General features: G+C 33.8%; 1 protein-coding gene across 1 annotated transcript in view; it reads left to right on the top strand.

Annotated features, from left to right (window-relative positions):
• Positions 1-4,642: 4,642 nt before the first annotated feature.
• Positions 4,643-22,079, top strand: part of LOC129804162 (protocadherin-16) — a 31,379-nt gene continuing 13,942 nt past the window's right edge. The window contains exons 1-2 of the mRNA XM_055851241.1: positions 4,643-5,074; positions 9,759-9,964. Of these exons, the coding sequence (XP_055707216.1) occupies positions 9,916-9,964 (49 nt within the window). The 5' untranslated portion in view covers positions 4,643-5,074; positions 9,759-9,915. The remainder of the gene's footprint in view (positions 5,075-9,758; positions 9,965-22,079) is intronic.

The following is a 22,079-nucleotide window of genomic DNA, read 5'->3' as shown; positions in this document are numbered from 1 at the left end:
CCGAAGAACCTCACGAACTGCCGATCATCCATAGTCAATGATTTGTACTACAGATGGCGATGGTGGTTCTTGCAAAAAGCCTATTCAAATTCGCTTTATATGTGTCTCAGATATTGCATTGTCCCAAATCAGTTAACCAAGATTGACTATCGCTTTCCCGCCTTTTTCACAAATTCGTTAGTTCCAACAATTCTATTTTTCATAAAATAAGCTTCTTTCCGTTGTGATATATTCTAATGTGAGATAAATCTTGGGAACAACATTTTTGGTAAGTATATTATTAAATTTGGTAAGTAAAACAATTCAATTAGGGGAAAATGTTTATGCTCGTACGATTCTAAGATTCGTAAATGCAATTTTTCCTATGTTTCTCAATAAATGTGACTTATTGCATCTATATTTTAAAAACTAGGGAAAAATACTCAGTTTTTAAAATTACATTGCGGAGTCACATTTATTCAAAAACATAAGAAAAAATTAGTCATTACGAAGCTTGAGACCATACGAAGTATAAGTACTACCCCCTATGGTTAGTAAAAAATCTATTTGGATTTTTTTTGGAAATTGTGGCGAAATTTAAAAATACTATTTTTATTTTTATTTACCGTTTTTGATTTTTACCAAAATATTTAGAACTAAAAACACAGAATTAAAAAAAAGGAATTGCCTTTCAGGCTTCACACTTACTCTGGCTTCAAAAACTTCATATTTTTCCATCTGTAATTAATATGACCTATTTTTTTTAAGGAAATGACTTAAGACTAGCTCGACTAGCTCACTAGTGCACACTATATCGTTACTTACCCTGAAATTTTTAAGTTTTAGTCATTAATCTTTAAATATTCTTCAAATCCATGAAAAGACGGTGAGTATGACTACCTGCATCCTTCATAAAAATATTCTCACTGAAAAAAGATCTTGAATCCTTTTACTTGATCAAACTAAAGGAAAAAAAAGAAAAAAAAACAAAAGTTTAATTTTGGAAAAACAAAATTGCCAAAAATTGCCAAATTAATCTAAAAATTTTTTTTATTACTTCAATTCATTTTTTAGGATTTAATTTTCTTTAATTAATATTTCTAGACAAATTTTTTGTCGTCTCTTTCAAGACAAAAAACAATTTTTAAATATTTCTTTTTTTAATTAAATTAGTAAATCAATCAATTTTACTTTGTCAAATTTTAACTTTATTCGCTTAAAATATAATGTAACTATGTAAAATGTAAAAAAAATCGCCCAAGAGAGGGAGATTTAGAGACGAATTACAAAGGTTCAGGATGATATTCAAAGACCTGAAATCTGTAATACTGCAATATACTACTAAAAAATTCTTGAATCCAAAAGACTTGAAAAACTAATTTATTTTATAGGCCTAAAATTTAAACTAAGAAAATTCAATTAAAGTTTGTATAACGTTTAATTCAAAATATTCCAATGGAAGCAAATACACGTGGGGCATTCTACAGGGATATTTTTTTAAAATAAAATAAATAAGCTGACAGTATCCCAAAAAAAGCACAATTAATAAATTCTTTAAAATAAACACTTAAATACTAAAGAATTTTCAGTATCAAATTTTAGAATCTTTTAAAATTATGTTACAGCCAAATTCATGTGTCAATATTTACATTTAAACTAATTTGCATCATAATCCATAAAATTAAATGAAAAAAGAACTATTTGAACTTGTGGTTACTTCATTTGGAGTCTAAATAATGCCAAAATATTCAATTATAAGCACACATGAAATGTTTAAATAAACTATTTATAATTTAAATATGTCTTTAAATCAGGTTACTCAATTTTTAAAATAAAAGCTATAAAAGCAACAGTTTTCTTTGCAGCAAACAAATGTTCTCTCTAATTTAAATGAAAAACATTTCAAATATTCAGTTATAATTCTTTCCGTACTATCACACTATATTTTTTCAATTTGTAAATTCAATTTAATTTTAAGATGAATTGTTCCTATGCGTTATTTTGCACTAAAAACCAATTGAATTGATAGATCTTCACTTATTTATTAATAAAAACTAATACTTGGTTCAGAAAAGCCTGTTTAAATATGTTAAAATAGCATAAATGTGGTTGCCGAAATAAATATGAATTCAGCAAATTGAAAAGTTAAAATTGCTCATTAATTTTAATTTTATTGCAGTTAAACAAGTAGTCTTTTGAAGAAAATTGTCCTTATTAAATTTATTTACTAGTAATTAATATTATTTGTGGCGAAAATATAAGATAGGTACAGTGTTTTAGTGATGAACTTGCATTAAGTGAAGCTTAAGTATCGAAAGTAATTCATTAAGTTCCTCCAAAGCCATTCGAAGGAAATTGTTATGTTAAGAAATTTCAGTTGGGAGTTGGGACGACTTCATACAGATTTTCAATAAGACTGTATGATATAGTCGCTGCATGAGTCCTTTGCCTACAAATATTTTTTTTTGGCTTTGGGGATCCTTCTGAATAACAGATAAGTGACTTATAAGACATTTTAAGTACTATCAGACATTTTCCGAAGTCATTCACCATCAAGAACCTCGCGGCACTATTTAAAATTGAGCAAATTTCTTGCAAAATGTGTCCTGACTGTGGGAATTTTCAAGTAAATTCTAGAAATTTTTATGCCCAATTGGCTCAATTGAATTTAAAATTGAAACGTGAAAAATCCTAGTGTGATTGCACCGTTTTGCATTTAAATTAAATAAATATTTTATTCCCAAAAATATCCAACAAATTAATTCAATAGTTGGTCACTTGATATTTGGATTAAAAATTAAATTTTTAAACAATATTCTGAAAATCCATCACAACAATATTCTGAAAATTCTGAAAATGCGTGTATCCATGGTACATGTATTATTGGGATTTAGACAAAAGTACTATTATTCGATTTCACTCATTGAAATAAAAGTCAAGCCAATATATTTAATTAAATATTTAAACATTCGTATTAAAAGTAAAATCATTCATTCTTCGAGCAATCAAATTTATATTGAAAAAAAAGTCATTTAGTGGAATGTTGGCATGGTTCGCACAGAGTGAACCTTCAAAGAACGCAAATTTTCTCTTTATTTGCAAAGAGCTAGTTCGTCATTTCTTAGCCATAAGATAAATCATTATTAAGCTCATGAATCAAGATGAGAAATAGTCACATTGTTTGAAAGCTCACTCTGTGCGAACCATGCCTACATTCCCCTATTAAGTTATTATTCAGTCATAAACCCAGAATTTTACTATTAAGTGTGGTGAAATTCTTCTTGAAATTTCAGTATATTTTTCTACATAAATAAAGACTTTAAATAATTTCTTTCGAACGAATTAAAATTAAAAAAATTAGTTTATTAGAGTGCCTCCTGATAGCACATAACAGTATCTAATTGTCGTGTTATGTGCAGCTTGTAATTTCAGTTCATAAAAAAAATTAGAAAAATTGCAACTTTCATAAGTGCATTTCATAGCGAAATTAAGAAAACCCGAAGAAAAATTGAGAAATTGAAGCTTTTTTCTGGGTTTAAAAAAAGCAGCATTAAAGGCAAAATTTTGATTTTAACATACTGTAAGAAAACGAGAAATGGATAATCAACATTTTGTTTAGCTTAACTAAAAGGCAATTTAATTCGAAGGGAATTAGCCATTAGGCTTTATTCTTTTCATTCAGTTAATAAGTTTTTTTTTTTAATATTTCTCGAAAATTAGAAGAAATTGTTATAATAAGTGGAGTAAGTGTTTCAAAGTTTTCGATTTTTGTCTGAGCGCTTGCAAACTTGTTCGGTGCTCTTTTGCTTCCGTATCTGTATCTTCAAAAATACTTCAATTTGGTTTCATAATTTTTTTTATCTTCTTAGATTATCTATCAATTTGATGAGCAATAAAAAATTGATCTTTTGACCTTGTATTTAGGGGAAGCCCCTTAAGACTGAAAAGAATCTTCTCTGAAAAACAAGTTTTTAAATTTTTTTTTTAAATTCGCCCAGATGTTTGTAAGAATTATATTGAATTTCAATGTCTTTCTACTTTACTATTACCCACAAGAACTATTTTTTCTAATGTTAAATATACTCAAGAAGAAAGTTTTCTTAAGCACTCTGAGTCTCAAAACAAACGAAAGAGTTAATCGATTGCATAAAACTGCAAATAATTCCATCTAAATGCTATATTGACTTATTTATTCAATTTTCGCGAAATCCTAATGATAATTATTTCAATATTGCAATGTTTCTAAATTTTAAAATAATTCATATTTAGAAAATTGCAATATTTCCTGAAAAATTTCGCAAAATAAAAATATTTTTTCATTCCTTCACTTAAAAGAAGTCAAATTTCTTTGGAATTGTTTTCATGTCTTTAATAATGTACAAAACAGTTGTATCGCCTTCGAAAGAAAACTTGGCAGAAATGTTTATAATAATAAAAAAGCAGATAAACATAATGTAAAAGCAATGCCGAAGAGCATAACTTTTTATCTGTGTAATATTATCGAGAAATTATGTTAGTCTTCTTGATATTAAATGAAAGACTTGTAGATCAGAGAAGTTTGTACTGCAAGTATTTGAGAGTTCCGCTTCAGTACCTTCCGACTCCCACTTACCCATTGCTTCCGGTTAAGAGTACCTCTCCTCTTGTTGAGGTAACGTGAGTCAGTTGGAGTCGGATTGCTAAGAAAGACGGTTGTGTTTACTCCTCTTGAATTTCTTGTACAGTTCCCTCACCATTTCATGTGAACTTCCTGCCCAGTGTCTCGTGTTCGTTGTGTGCAACTCAGAATGCAGTGGAGGGTGAATATTGTTGGTTCTGTTTGAGTGAAAGAGCCCAAGAGTTTGTGCAAGAATTTCCAAAGAGCCGAACAACGATCCACAAATGTGAAATTGCAGAACTCAAAGTGGATTAATTTAATTCAAAAAAATACTCCAGAGTTTTTTTTTTGTGTTTACCTCAGCAAAACCCACTCTTTAACGAAAAAGAGTTCGTGTTGGAAAATACAAAACCTCCAAATAAGGATTACACAATTTCACCTGGAATACTTTTCACCTCTCATAATTGATTTATCACCTATCCAACATCCAGAGAAGAGGTATATAATTAGGTGGCTTTTCAATAGGTAATTTGAGTCAATGGGTCTCTCAAATGAAAAGAAAATTCCAAAGACATTCGCGGAATTTTACCTTTAACAGGGAGGGAAGAAATATTTTTGAGAAATTGTATCGCACGCTTTCATTGTACGGAACAATTAAAAAAAAACTTTCATTCAACATCCAGCTTTAGACAATAATTTATTTGGCCATTATTGTTTTCTTCTTGCAACCATCAAATATTATTTACTTTGCACTCAAATATGAAGGGAGGCGTTGTATTAGCGACTTTTACAACTTTTCCATTTACTGAGACAATTGTGTTAAATGGTGCTCAAAAAAATGATGACTTTCAGAGCCATCATAGGGCGATTAATTAGTAGAGACTGAAAAATAATGCTTATTTGATTAATTAGAAATTGTTTAATTGTATTTTTTCTTGCTAAATTTGCCGGAAAATTACATGTTTGATAAGTAGAAGAAAAGTCATTGAGTGGAGGAGATATAACTCAATTTAGAAATTTTTATGCTATTTAAAAATAAACAATTGTTTTGTTAAATTCATGACTTAATTCAAAACAAACAAGTTTAAATGACCTTTCGTTACACTAAAAATGCTAAGAATATAAAACATATTAATTTCTTGTGAAGGAACAGACAATCAGAGTTGAATAATCTGGATTAGTCAAGATATGATATTTCTTGATTAAAAGTGACAATCAAAATTTCTAAATGGACAACAGTTCTGTCCTACTTTTAGCTTATCACCAATAAAACGGCAATGATATTGATATTTCTAAAGGCCTAAATAGACTCAGGCTGAGCTTCAAGATTTTAGCTCGTAAAATTTGACGCAAAAGATCAGCCGAAACTATTTATACGCTAAGAATTTATGCCCTAGACACACTTACGACTTAAGCCGAGAGACGACTTAGTGGAAAATGATGGAAATGAAGTCTAAAATCATTATTTCAAATATAATTATGCTACCTCGGCTAATTCTTAGGTCTGTCAAGGCTCTTAGGATCACGAATTAGAGATTACGTTAATTTCCTTCTTCTGATCCTCTATCGCTAACTTTCGTAGGCTAAATATTCTCGAAAATCATTCTGAGTCTATTAAGGCTATAGTGCAGCAAAAGGATTAGGAATGTCGTTAGTACGGGCCTATAGACCTAAAGATTGACCAAGTGGCTTAACTTTTATAAAATTTGATATAGGATTTTTTTCGCAAAAAAATAGTTAAAATTGATTTTTATTTTCAAGACCTTTGAGAACTGGTTTAAACCTTCAGCCTGATACCTGAATGAGAGTTCAAATAGACTCAAGTTGATCCTCGAGAATATTTAGCTTGTTAAATTTGTCAATAAAGAATTATTTCGAAACTGTAATAGACTGATCATCAATTACATATCATTTGCATAAATTTCCTTTACCTAATCGTTTACTGCCAAATATTAGGTTAAATATGCTTGGGGATCAGCTTGAGTCTATTTGGGTCCTTTGAGCGGTACAAAATGGAAACTAAAAATCATCACAATAGACCTGTAGTAGATAGGGTCGAAAAGAACATCCTAAATACACTTTTACGGGTTAAATCCTCTAATTCCTTCCCAGGCAAGATTTTTTAGGAAATCATGCTTCGAATTGGATATTACGGGCAAATTATCCATTATAATTTGAAAAATCAACAAAATTGTTTGTTATTTAGATTTTTGAGGCCTTCGGGAACTGGTCTAAACCTCCAGTCTGAAGCCGGTATTTAACTACTTGTGTCATGGACTTATTGGAATTTATTTTGTACAATTTGGTATACGAATTTTGAATATCTGTCCATATAGGAAGAGGTAAATTAACGACAAACGTCATAGTTGAAGAAACACTTGTTCGGCATGGAACATCAATTGGCAATTTCGTCAAAATATTGAAATTTCATTAATCTATCTAATAAAATCCAAGTAATATGACGTTTCTTCATTAATCTACCTTTTCTTATAAGGATAGATGTTCAAATTTTATATCCCAAATAGTACAAAATAGGTGCCAATAGGTCACTATACGATTTCTTTAAGTGCCGATAGATGTTCCTTCGACCCTACTTGTATTTCATTAGATAGGGGGAAGTGGGGCACCTTTGAAAGTAGGTCATCTTTGAAATTGGGATTTTTCTCCCATGTTTAAGTGGAACTGAGCCATATCAAAATGTAATTTAGCTTCTCATTCTGTTTGTGCAGCTGAATTATATCACGATAAGGTTCAATTTTATTTAAAGATAGGTGAAAAATCTCAATTTTAAAGGTGTCTCACTTTCAAAGGTGCCCCACTTCCCCCTACAATAATTAAATTTCAATATTTTTATAAAATTGCCGAATAGGTGTTTGTTCGATCCTAAATAACAAAAATATTCGCGCATTTTGAGACGGTTAAACTTCGGTACATAACTTATTATTGTTTAATCATTCCAGGATTTTTCAAGGTAAAATAAAAAAAAACAACTACAGCGTATTTCTTAATCGAATGGCGTCATATTTGAAGTCATTCAAAGTAAACTGGTTAAGTAGATTTCAGATGTGAGACTCATGCCAGTTTCTCATAAAAAGAATATCTTTTTTGGTGATTAAGGATGAACCAGAAAACTTTTAATACCTAAATTGAGACTATAAATGCTTAAATTTCGACTAAATTGAACCTGAAAGGATGTCAAATGACTTTTATCTAATTTTGTAGTTTCTTGAAATCACAATTGTCCATCTAAAATAGCATAAAATATTACCGGAGCATGGGCATAATTATTTTTTTCACCTCCGTAATGGCTGACTTTTTGTTTCACTGTATAATTGATGATGACACAAGAATGCTACGAACAATACACTAAAGGACTAAAGTGTTCTCCAGATTTGAGGTTAAGCCCAGGTCTTGAAGGTCTTAAAGGTCTTAAGCAATTTTATTAGCTTTTTTTAGAATTTCATGGGTTATTTATTCTCATCTAATCTGAAATTTGAAATTTTCCAAAAAATCTAGAACAAGGGTGAACAAGAACCGTTTGAAATCGAATAAAAGTCAAAATAAGTTTGTCCGGTAGCATTTCGACCATTGACGTACAATATTGATTTGACGTTTGTTCGGTTTCAAATGGTTCTTGGTCACCTTTGATCTAGATTGATAAGAATTTAGAAAAATGGAGTTGTATGTCTAATACGGGCTTCAGACCTAAGACTTAGCCATATGGCTTAACTGTTGTAATTCCTTATCAATCAAGATATTTCGGAAAATTTAACTTAAAATTGGATTATTAAGTACTAATGACCTATTAGATTCTAAAAAGGCAATAAAATTGGTTGCCATATAGGATTCTGAGGTCTTCGGGAACTGGGCTAAATCTCTAGTCTGAAGACCGCTTAAGTCTCAGGTCTGATGCCCTTATAAACCTTCGTGTAAAAGAGGACTTATTTAAATTTTGAAATTTTTGGATTTAGCCACAACCATATCTTTTCAGTCTCTGACTTTAACACTAAGTCTCAGTTCTAAGTCTCTAATCTGAAGTCTGTATTATTAACAGATAACTAAAACCAAAATTCAATTGTGTAACTTCTAAGGTATTTTGTAAGATCTTTTAAGTAATTTATATAGGCTTCAGACTGAAGGTTTAGCAATGTAGTTTTACTGCTATTAATCCTGAATATGCAAGAATTTTATGAAAATTTTGGATTTGGGTTATTAGAGATAATTGATTAAGCAGAACAGTGAAAATTATTGCACTATTTAAAAAATTCTACATCTTTGGAAATAAAGATAAACCTCTAGGTCTGAAGACTACTTTATAAATCGATTCAATTTGGTTGTGAAGCGGGAAGCTTTAAAAGGAATTGGGCAGTGGGAAATATCTGGAACTTGTGAATACTGTGCTTTTCTCCATGAATTGAACTTCAAAATAGCTTTAGAAATAGGTATAAGTAAAATAATGCGAAAGTACTTTTGATGTATGATAAATCATCTAATCCACAAGTTTACACACTGGGAGATTTTGCCAACTATTTTTAGACAAATACAAGAGATTGTGTATTAGATGAAGATATCTTTAATTTCATTTATTTGTACGTATCAGTTTAATCCTTTAAGGACGAGAGGTTCAAAAATCTTTTTTTTTTGACTAATGGAAAATATAACTTTAGATTTAGATGGTCTAAGGAATTTTATTTTGGATCAGCGGTGATCCAATCGTTTATAAATAGGTAAAAGAAATTTAAACTGTTTTTATGTAAAACATTTTTGAACTAATTTTTTTGTCAAGACGTTATAAGAAGATAAAATCGTTTTTTTTTTTATGACAAAAATTTAAGAGTGTTTTTATTTATGTTCTATTGAGAAGAAAAATCACTAAGAGACGTAAATATGTCCAGGAATAACTTCGAACTTTATTTTTGATGTTAAAATGGTTCATAACTTCTTAATTTTCCTTTTTGATAGTTGATATTTACGTTATGATATTATGATTAGATCATTATTATGATCATGATAAATTATGATAATATGATCATTCCAATTGTTTAAACTTAAACCACTGAACCTGGGATGGTTAATAAAATAAGAAATTGATTACATTATGAGTAGATGACTAAGAAATAAATTCTGATTTACAATTTCTTCTAACAATAAAGTAATAATAACATTTTCCAATGTTTTTCAGATCTTCTTGAAACTCATCTATTTCATCGAGATTTCTGCTGTGACTCAACAATTTAAGACGTAACTTATGGTGACTTAATAAAAGGATTATTAATGAGGATATCTGAGTCATATCTCAAATTGTACATATACAAGACAAAAAAGTGCTGCTGATTAATATGCTTCCGGGGCTCTTGATTCTTCTGTCTCTCCAAATTGCTGTTCAAGGTGAGTGTCATCATCAGCCCAGAGCGATGAAATGATACGTTTGGAAAAACATAACGACGCATGGAAAAGAGTACGGAATGGTATGTCTCTTTAGAAATGCAGACCGTGGAAAAATTTCTTTTCAGTGTCAAACAAATGGCAAAATACAATTCTTCGGTGATTGAAGGGAGTTTGAGAGAGTTTGAGATGAAATATTAACAAAATGCGTATGACGAGAACAATAGGGGAAATGATGCAAAATTAGAAAACTCATGAATTTTTTGACTTTTTTTCTGAGTGAAACACCAATAAAAATTGACTTAAAATGAGTCTCAAAATGAGTTCAGTGAGATCTCCCCAGAAGTATATTAGATTTGAAGATGGGTGTTTTCTATTGAGACTCCACACAGGATTTACGCCTCAAAGAATTCCCCATAGAACTAAGAAAAAAAAAACCCTCCAAATAGACAAATAAACCTTCCAAAATGCTCGCACTAATTTTACCATCAGTCGCTCAAGATGAAGAACAAATGGTCTGGTAAGATAATTAAATGATTAGAATTACCACACTCACTCTCGCTCTCCGTTTGAAAGTGAGGAATTGTGGGTGAATTTTTGGGAATGTTCCCACGTTATCCACATTTGTCGGGAATTTAATTAAAATTCCACGTAGTTTTTGGCAAACAATTCAATCCAGATGATCTGGGGTTACCTCAAACTCGTCTCGTCGTAATTATAGCAATTCATTTTTCTTTGGATACATTTTAAAGTAACCCTAATTAAATCCAGTGCGAGGAAGACTTTGTCAATTATTGTACTTACTTTTATAGAGGAAACACCATGAAGGTGCTGAAGAACAGTAATTTGTCTTCAAGCAGCAATTTATTATTAAGTTACATGTGATATTTACGTGTTAGCTGTTTACAAATATCACACATTGTAATTTAAGATTATTTGTCAATATCAAAGACATTGGAAAAAAAACTTTAAATTGAGAAAAATATAATTGACGAATAAACAATGGGACAAAATTAACTATATTATCCAACTTTGAGACTCGCTCTTATTGAAGTCTGATGGTCGCTACTTACTATAAAAGTTTTCGTCAATATTTAGAATATTGAAGGAAAATTATCATGCTTGTGTACGAAAAACTTTTAAAATTTGGGGATAGTAATACGGGCTTCAGAGCTAAGGCTTAGCCATATGGCTTAACTAATCTAATATCTTATCAGTCAAGATTTTTTGGAAAATTTTGACATAGGATTGGTTTATTAAGGGCAAATGACCTATTACATTTTGAAAAATCAATAAAATCGGTTACTGTTAAAGGTTTTGAGACCCTCGGGAACTGGGCTAAACCTCTAGTCTGAAGATGGTCTAAGGGTAAGTGGGGAAGTTTTATTAATTTTTGAAAAGCTGGAAATAAGATATCACGGACGTTCTTTTGTAATTAATGCACACAACTAAGCATTAACCATTTAACCACGAGACAGTTTTCGCGGACCGAAAATCAGCAGTAAAAATGAAACCGAAAAACAAAACCAGTAACAGGTTTTACATTAGAAAATTAGTTTAGAAAATCCAACAGAGTCTGATTCGGTGTATTTTTACCTCTATGAGCGATAGGGACAAAAATAGCCTAAAAATTTAAGTAATTTTTTTGACAATACCAACGAATGATAATTTTCACTTTATTGAAAAATATTGTGTTTGAGTATTACAGTTTGTTTTTTTTCAAAAATTGTTTTGGTTAAAAAAATTTGGAAGTATAAAAAATAATTAAAATTAATTATCATTATTTAGAATTTAAATATTCGTCATTTTTTAGCTTAATAATTTACTATACTGCAAATAGCTGGAGACATGCAAAAAATATCCTACAACTTCAGGTAGTCAGGCAAAATTATTTTCATTATGGGACATCGGTGTTCCAATCGTCCTTAAAGGGTTAATATAGTTCATTCATATTCCTTTGCCAAGAAAGTGATTGAATAGGAAAAATTGAGCCTCATGAAACTGCCCCACATTAAAATTTATTAATTTTTTTATTTATTTACATTAACATTACTTGAAAGGTATAATACTCTGGTAAAATCGATAAAACAAACATATTATTTGTTACGGCTCACATATTTTCTGGATAAGAAAATATTTATAAATTTATTGCACTTCAACTTGGTTCAAGACCATTTTACTGTAATCTCGAAGGCAAATTTGTGACATTTTAATTTGTTTTATTACGAATTTTCGTAATAAGGGGAATATTTATTTGATATATTCTTTTAGAAAATAAATCCAAGAAAATAAATAAATTTAGAAAATAAATAAAATAAAGAGGGTTAGGCTGTTCGAGTCATTTCCCAAGAGCGGGAATTTGAGCAGAAAAGGCGAACTGGAGACGTTAGGCTGTTAGTGTTACTTCGTATAGGTTTTTGTCATTTTTTACCCCATTCCTTTTGCAACTCACGATTGGACATTTTTGATAAAAACATTTTTGTAGTGCAAACTGTTTTAAAAATTTTGAAGTACAAACCCAAATCATTCCAATAAAACGCATTATCCTGTAAAGAAAATATTTTTAGGAAATTACTTGTTGTCGGGCTTTTGCCCTGAAAGATTCCTCAGAGAGACCAAGGCTTATCGCGGCCAATTGCCCGGCAGCGACCCAGCTCTGTGCCCCCATCCGAACACTTCCAGGCCATGTTACCGACTGACTGACAGTGTCGCCTGTCAGCCAATCCCCCACACGACGGGCAACAGAACTAATACCGCCAGTAAAAGGCCTTGCTTGGAGCGAGAGGCGGGAAATATGAATTTCCCGCAAACAGGGAAGGGAATCCACCAGCCGGGCTCTATTTCGCTATTGGTGGAAAATCTCGCCAACAATTCGGCCATCCGACGACTCACCGTCCTCGGTGTAGTCAGTACCAAAGGGATGTATAGCACCTATAGCACTATTGCCTAGGTACTACTTCCAAATCTATTTACCCTTAAGGTGACTGGGAGTGGCCTCAAAACTCCATTATAAAATCAGCTCCAACAGCTGCCGCAGTTGCTTCCCAAATATGTGACATGCAATATGATTCTTCACTGTCAGCATAATCCATTCCAAACAACTTCCACCATAATGCTCGGAATGCTTGCCATAAACAACTATCCATCTGTTGTAAGCGAATACCAGGCCACAATTACGTTAAGGAACTTCTGCTGTACTATACACTACTACCCTCCGCGTTCACTATCCATTACACCTCTTCCCAGATTTCACAAAACTGCTCTTACAGAACAGTTGAGAACTTCTCCGCATACCATTACCAATAACTGCATCTCAGAATTCCAACAGAACTGCACACCTGCCCGGAAACTCCACCATACCATACAGAATTTTACATCAGCACACATCTGTGTTCCCTATGTGTAACTGCTTACGCGGAATCCACAGAAATGTGCACCTGTCCATAATGTCCACCGGACCTACAGAACTGCCCGGGGACTTCTATGGCATAAACCATTTCGATCGTCCGCGCCCCGCTTACTTCTGTTTGCTTATCCAGGCTTCCACAGATCTGCACATCTGTCCGCAATGCCCACCAGATCTACAGAACTGTTCAGGGACTTCTATGACATTAGCCATTGCGACCGTCCGCGCCCCTTTACCCGTAACAGCTTACCCGGGTTTTAGCAGATCTGTACACCTATCCGGAATGCCAACCGGACCAACAGAACTGCCCGGGGAACTTCTATGGCATAAGCCATTGCGACCATCCGCGCCCCATTATCCGTGACTGCTTACCCGGACTTCAAGCAAAACTGTACACCTGTCTGGGACGTCTCCCAAACCGACAGTACTGCATCGGGCTTCTACGGCATTAGCCGTTGCGTCCATCCGCCACCCTATATCCGTAACTGCTTACACGGGTTTCAAGCAAAACTGTACACCTGTCTGGGACGTCTCCCAAACCGACAGTACTGCATCGGGCTTCTACGGCATTAGCCGTTGCGTCCATCCGCCGCCCTATATCCGTAACTGCTTACACGGATTTCAGACGAACTGTGCGTCTATCTGGTATTTTTACCAGATCGACAGTACGATATTGGAACTTTTACCACATCAGCTGTGGTGTTCATCCATGCTTTTCTGCAGCTGATTGCCGGGATCACTCAAAACTGTGTACAAGTCTGGAGTGATTACCAGTCATCGATTCTTGTAGCATTCACCATTACACTTGTTGGAATCCTCTCTTAGCACTGGTTGTTGAAAACCTCTCGAGATTCATGCCCTCTTTGATATATTTCTCCAACTTCTCCAATTTCATCACAGATCTTCGGACCTCTACCTTTGTCCATTTCATCTGAACCACCTCCCTTTATGTCTCTAAACAAAATGCAAGGTAGTTGATTATAAAGTGTTAGAAAATCAGCATCAATTGAAAACAACATATATATACAATAACAATTATCCAATGTAACTCAGAATATTTGTGGGTCACATTACCACTGTTAATGTTTGCAATTAATTAGCGAAACACCGCATAACATACCACATTACTTAATTTCAAATACCCTGGATTGACTTCAACCGTTAACCAACCCATCCAACTTTGAATTGGTACCCTTTAAGTCAATAATAAAATGTGAATGTTCAACTTGTGAAATTGATTCAATCAATTAGTTCTCAAATTATTTCAGGACACAGTATTGCTTTCGAACAGTATTGCTAACCATTTGCATTGCCAACGTTATCACTTCATTCTCAATCAATTCACCATATTCTGAAGAACTACTTTGTGCCGTGCATTATGGCAGTAGTATTTGCTAAATCTGGATTTTTCATTCAATATTATCACCATCATCATATTTTCTACCGGTTATCCTCACTGGGGTAGCGGCTTAGGATATTCAGATTAGCAACCCATGCCTGCCGATCCTACGCCACCTCGGAAAGGTGCTCACGGTCAATCCCAAAACGCTCCAAGACAAGATACTGAACTTGATTCAGCTACCCCGTCCTAGGTCCGCCCCGCGATTGACGCCCTTCCCCCAAATGGCCTGCAAATGCATTCTAGGGAATCCCTCTCTATTCATGTGCTAAAAAGGTCCATACCATCGAAGTCGTGATTTCTCAACTCGAAGAAGCAACTCCCCGACTCCCAGCTCTCCACGAACGGCCACGTTCCTCAATCGATCTCGACGAGTGACTCTCTTAGCCGTCCAGAAGCACCTCATCTCAACAGCCTGCATTCGCGATCCCATCTTTCGGTCATCACACAATCTCATGACAATAAGTGAGAACAGGAATAATACAACCCCAAAAACCGACAATTCAGCCGAACGACCAAGCTTGACCCTCCTAACCATACTTCCGCCAATCCCCTCATCACCACAGAAGCTCGACCAATTCGCGGTGATAGTTCGGTGTCCATATCACCCTCGCTCATGAACAACACCCCGATACACTAGAACTTCTCCACTCTTTCCAAAGGTCTCCACCAACATCCCGAGTGCATTGTACCGATTGTCGGCAAATCACCACTACATCTGACTTATTCATGTTAACCACTATATCTGTTTCGGCAGAAAATTTTACATTTACAAATCGGTCAAGTGCGCGCTGAAACTCTTCGTCGGAAGATCGAAAAAAAACAAATCATCTGCAAAAGGAGATGGCACACCATGAAATTCCCAATACGAATCACATTCTGCCACGACCGCGTTCCATCATCCCGTCCATACATAATATGAACAGCAATGGTAATAGAACGCATCCCTGACGCAGTCCAACACCACCCCAAAAACCTTCCAACTAAGATCCTCTAACCTGAACACACCTAGTACAGTATCTGTACAATGAGTGGATGACTTCCACCAATTCCTCATTGCTCGAGCAATACATCCCAAAGTTGTTCTTTCAGCACTCACTCACATGCCTTTCCAAATCCATGAAAGCATAAAGTGGACCAGCACACTCCAAGCCCCTTCGACATTCATCTGAAAAGCTCACCCTTGGTGCTTATATCTGACACCGTATTGTTTCTCATTCTGACCCAGTCTGAATTCGTGAATGTCTTAGTATCTTCTCTCAAGGACTTTTGGCGTAAAATTTTCCGAGTAAATTCCCCTATAATTGGATTAATTCAATACTACAAGGGAATTTCAGGTTCCAGAATATAAATACACTTCCGATAAATGTCCACTCAACGAACTCCCTAAGTTTCTCATTTCATCATTTCCCTCTCTGAATACCTCCTGTTCTGGTTGCTACAACAATGGAAAAGGAAACATGTCAACTTTTCTACTGTCCTATAACTTATCGATCACTCCTTCCAAATCTGGCTCCTAGAAATAAAGCGCCTTCCGACCCTTGCATCATGATTTAAGTGTCAAAAATACACCTAAATTCTTAACCTCCAAAGAATTTAAATCCAACTCCACCTAAGTGTCATCAATAACTTTATCTACAATTAATTTGACTCCTCTTAGCTCATCGCATCCCTTACATGCTTTAAGAGTTCATCAATTTTTCCTCAAAACCCCCAAATTGCTGAACATCTATGACAGCCCTCTTAAAGAATTGCGATAATATAATTCATTCGCCTGAATATTAATCCGATTCACTAGCTTTAACAAAAAAAATCCGGAACAGATTATATCTTTACGAGCAATGTATTCTTTTCTCTGTAACGAAATCGAATATCACCAAGCTCTTGTTGATACCCTCGGCTTTGACAGAAGGTTAATTCCTATCTAAAGATGTTTAGAAACCACCACTTTTCTCAATTCTTGTCAAGAGACTTAATATTTCTTAAACAAATTTTCCTGCTGCCAGCCAAAATTTCCCTTCTTTCGTTTCATCTTTCTCGATCTCTTGGTCTTTAGGAATATTTCTGAGAGTTCTACTGATTTAAAACCGAATTTTTCCCCGGAATTCCACCAAAACTTTGATAAATCATCATATCCTGCTGATTCTGCGCTGTTCTCTGTCAAATCTCCTGAGAAAATTCCTCCATGCGTCTCCTTTCGACCTAAAACTTCAGAATTAACAAGATTTCAGATGCACTCAGGTGTAATGAGATGCAGAGGCTATCTCTCTCATACCAACACTATTCTCCATACCACGGTGCAAAATTTCTTTGAATACCTTTTTTTTTAAATTTCGTTTCATCAAGATAAATCACACTCCACGAAATGATCCCTTTTCCCACAAAATTTCCGCAATTATGCCCAATCAGCACCTTATGCATTCCCTCAATTCATTAAAAGCACTTTAAAAGGAATCGGGATACTTAATCATGTAAATTTTCCACGAATTCTTCCATAATCTTACATTATTTTTTCAATACTCTTGGGCTATCACTCTCTGTCACCAACTGTGTCCGAGAAAGCCTCCACTTTTAACCCAGAATATCTCCAAATCCATCAACTCACCCCTTCTAATCATATCCCATCACCTCAGTCTAAAAGAATCTCATCTAACAGCAACCCCATCAGCATCACAGATTTACAACAGAACATCTCCGATCCAGGGCCCCATGGTGCACAATAAGAGATCCATTCAGCACTCTCAACTCTTCCACTGTCATGTACACCGCCTCCTCTTGACCATACCATGTGCTTATATTTTGGAGAAAGAGACTTCCATGACAAAAACCGCTGCATTTTCTTTGCAGAGTGATTAAGCTAACCATCAAGCTTATCATTTTCTCTACTCAGATGATTCAATTCCTCAGGTGAAGACTCTCCCTCCAAGCCTTCCCCAAACATGATCATTTCACGTGACGCACTGCGTAAAATTCTTCTTTGCCATGACTTATCTACACCACAACACTTTCCCAGAACTTTTCTACCCGGATTTGAATCCTTCTTTATTGCAGACTTTCCCAAATTGACTATAAAACCAGGAAAAAAACAATTGTAAACACTAATTGCTAATTTCAGAAATGTCAAACAATTTCACCACATCACCGACAACGCCATCTAATTTTCAGCACATTCAAACTGTTCTAAAATGCTGTGAGTCTTGAATGTGCTAAAAATATTACTTCCCCTGCATTTCCCCAACTCTTGGGACTTGAGCGCATATGTCACCCTCTACTAGATCTAAAAAATCATTTCTTTCCAATTTGAAACCCCAATAATATCTAGAGAGATTTCACAACCCTTGCTCAAATTTCCCAAAACCAAGATGTTCTATTCGTTTTTTTCTTGAATGAAATATAAAACATAATTGTACTCATCCTTGCTGCTTGCCGACGCCATCCACCATTCTCCTCCCGACCAGAAAATCACAGTTTTCACTACTACACAGACTACACTTGTGGGAGGATACTTATCCCACTTCTGACTTGTTGTCGGGCTTTTGCCCTGAAAGATTCCTCAGAGAGACCAAGGCTTATCGCGGCCAATTGCCCGGCAGCGACCCAGCTCTGTGCCCCCATCCGAACACTTCCAGGCCATGTTACCGACTGACTGACAGTGTCGCCTGTCAGCCAATCCCCCACACGACGGGCAACAGAACTAATACCGCCAGTAAAAGGCCTTGCTTGGAGCGAGAGGCGGGAAATATGAATTTCCCGCAAACAGGGAAGGGAATCCACCAGCCGGGCTCTATTTCGCTATTGGTGGAAAATCTCGCCAACATACTAAAAATTTCAATATTTATTTTTCTTATCCTTGAAGGTCATTTTTGGTAAAAATTTTAAAACCTTGATCTCTTTCAATTTGAAAGAAAATCGAGTTTTAAAATGATTAACCCTTTAAGGACGATTGGAACACCGGTGTCCCATAAAGAAAATAATTTTTCCTGACTACCTAAAGTTATATTCTTCTTATGTTTATACGTAATTGCAAAGTATAAGGTTGAAGGAATCTAGGATATTTTTTGCAAATCTCCACCTATATGCTATATAGTAAAATTTTATCAAAAAGCAATTTTTGACGAAAATTGTTTCTAGTATGCAAAGGCCATTAGTATTAATAAATGAAATATAATTAATAATATCAAACCAACTTTCTAATGGGTCATTAGTTAGACAAACCTCCTGAAAAGATTATGACCGAATCCTTACATGAGATCAAGAACCATAATCCAAATCAATTTAATAAGGATTTTGATCATGACCTGGGTCAAAACTACTGTCACGAATGTAGAATATTAACGACTGACTCATCCTCAAAAGCAATTAAAGAGTAGGGTAGAGGGGTGTTTTTAATTGACTTCATATGATTTGTCTGAAAGTTGCATTAAATTTGGTCATTAAAACTTATCGTGGAATCATATCAATTAATGTCTCCATAGATATCAATTATGTATGAATCGACAGTCTCCTTCTCCCGGTTCTTTATTTACCCACATTACACATATTCTATTGCCTATAATTGTTCCACAAATAGTTGTGGAAATATTGTTGGGGGAAATGTGGTGCAATTCACAGGGATTGAGACACTTTTAGAAATGAATTTCTGTTTTTTTTTATCGCGCTATCGTCATAGACTGGTGACACAGAGAAACCAACCCTCGTTTCAGGACAAGAAAAAAATACATGCGACAGTCGCTTCTCATTTGTTCAGGTGAATTGGTCTATAATTGTAAATTTTCGTTTATCCATCGGTGGATGACCTCTATCCCACCCATTAAAATGGTTCTCCCCTTGGATTGTGCTTGTGTCACCTTCTCAGGAGAGGTGACATTCTCGAGTTTTTCGGTGGGCATTCAACAGGAACCACTATTCTGGCATTTAGAATGCTCACGGAAGCCTACAGAAAGCGGCAGGTGCGGTGTGTCTTTTTCCTGGATCACTGACACTACACGTTGCTAAACTCGGAAACATTGCTATTCAATGTTTATGGTTCTTTTAGAAATATCTTCAGTTGTATCTCTATAATTGTCGGCATGCATACTAATTTAAGTAGGAATTGTATATTACTTCGAAGAAATAGTTCTTAGGGTAGACTATATTATATTGCCAGTACCGACTCGTTACTTCTATCCCTTATGCCCAACGCACAATGACTTTTGTTTAGTAAACATGTTTTTGACATTTCAATGAGAGTGAGTCAGATCTAGATCTAGTCATCTCGCTCATTCTCATGCGGAATTTTGAAAACATATTTACAAATAAAAGTTATTGTGCGTTGGTCATTATACGTAGAGCCATGGCAGGGTCATAGTAGTTTTGCTTACCCATTTATTTGCATAATCAGCTTCCTTGTAAAAATGTTTATGATACTTTAATTTTAAAATAAAATCTTAAGGGTTCAAAATATATTTTTTTAATTGTATAAAATAAAATTAACAGAAAAAACATTTAAAAAAAAAACTAAAATTGAAAATGAATTTTAAACGAGAAACTTTTGGTTACAAATACAAGTCTTGAAATATTATTAATGCAACCATAATACCGTAGATTCGTGTGAGTGTGACCTTAGTCTACAGGAGTTATTTTACCCTCCTACTCTTCGCAAGCATTTTTCTCTAATTCTAGGACTTACGGCGTTATCACACTTGCACATTAAAATTTTAATGTGATTCACATTAATTGTTGCTTGTGAGCGTCCAAATATGTTATTTGTGTTTTTGAGTCACTTAATATTTGGGGTTTTTCTATTTATTGATAAAGAAGTAGACTTGGCCTGCAAAAATAAGTTTAAATTTACCTAAAGCATAAATATTTTTCACATTAAAAAATGAAAGAGAAAATCGCATTAATTTTTCGCATTAATGCTATAAATCAATTTATATCAAATTTTGCGGGCCAAGTCTACCTTTTTATCAAATTTTGAATATAAAATGATTCAAACACACAAATTACACATTTGGACTCTCACCAGCGACAATTAATGTAAATCATATTAAAATTTTAATGGGCAAGTGTGATAACACAGTTAAGGATAGTTTTAACCGATCAGACATGGTAGATAGGATCGATGAATGGGAAGACCATCTTCTAATGATCGAACTAAAAAAGCTTACGAACAGCTTGGGAGCAAAGTCATTTGCAGCAGCCGCGTCTACGGTATATTTCTAAAGGATGTCAATTAAATATAAAACTTATAAAACTATAAAAAAAATCAGGCATCGAATGGAACAAACTTTAAAATTCCATGAAAATAATAACGTAAATAATTAATTTTTAGAGCTTTAGGGGAAAGTACTCTCCCCTTCGAACGTTCATGCATTCGAATAATAAGAATTTTCTTTAAGTGCTCTTAAGGGAGTTAAACATTTCTATTAAATATTAGTTAGTATATTATCAATTATTGATAATAACGTGAAAATTATGTGGAAATCTATTAGGAAAAGTAAAAGAAATTCATATTATTCGAAGGCATGAACGAGTACTTTCCCCTATTTATGTAGAGAAGCCGTGAAAATTGATGTTTAAAGGAAACGCAGAGATTATTTGCTATATATTTTTTTCATTCTAAAATTATATTAGATTTCAATCAGTAACATTTTCAATATATTACCGTACATAAAAAATAACTGACTGACGCTCTAATAAAATAAAATATAACGTTCAATATTTGTTATTTGATTTTGTTATTTAATTACTTAACAAGTTAATACTAGATGAGATGCTTGGAAACCTTGCCTATTTCAGCAGTAATGTTTAATAAATTTCTTGGAAAATTGGGTTATTTTTATTGCTTTTTTCCTTTGTTTTTAAATTTGGTTTCTGGAATTATTCTTTAGTAGATTTTCTGGATCGTGTCTTTTGACTTCAAGTAATCCAAAAAATACTGAAAATATAATTCTACATTTTCTATATTATTTCAGTTCATTTAAATTCATTATTCGAGAAATATAAAATCCGAATTAATAATAATAATAATTCTGGCACAACATTCCATGAAGGAACAAGGCATTCCCGCAAGGGGATTTCTAGACATGCATTATTATTTTTTCTTGTACGGGATGAGGTTGTCAGTCCCATCCGTATTAGATCTGTATTAAATCTGAATTAGATGGTATAAAATTCCGGTCAGATTCTTATGTATTTGAAAAATATTTATCCCTTATACGTGTTTTTTTTTTGATCTTGTAATCTTATATATTAACTGAAAACCAATGTCAAAGATTTTTTTTTGTTTCAATTAGATTAATACTTAAAAGATATAAGCGGCATTTTATGTC

The sequence above is a fragment of the Phlebotomus papatasi genome, chromosome 1, assembly GCF_024763615.1.
Source record: "Phlebotomus papatasi isolate M1 chromosome 1, Ppap_2.1, whole genome shotgun sequence".
NCBI classification, from domain to species: domain Eukaryota; kingdom Metazoa; phylum Arthropoda; class Insecta; order Diptera; family Psychodidae; genus Phlebotomus; species Phlebotomus papatasi.
Note: the sequence above shows the minus strand (reverse complement) of the source record. Positions and strands in the feature narration are given on the sequence as shown.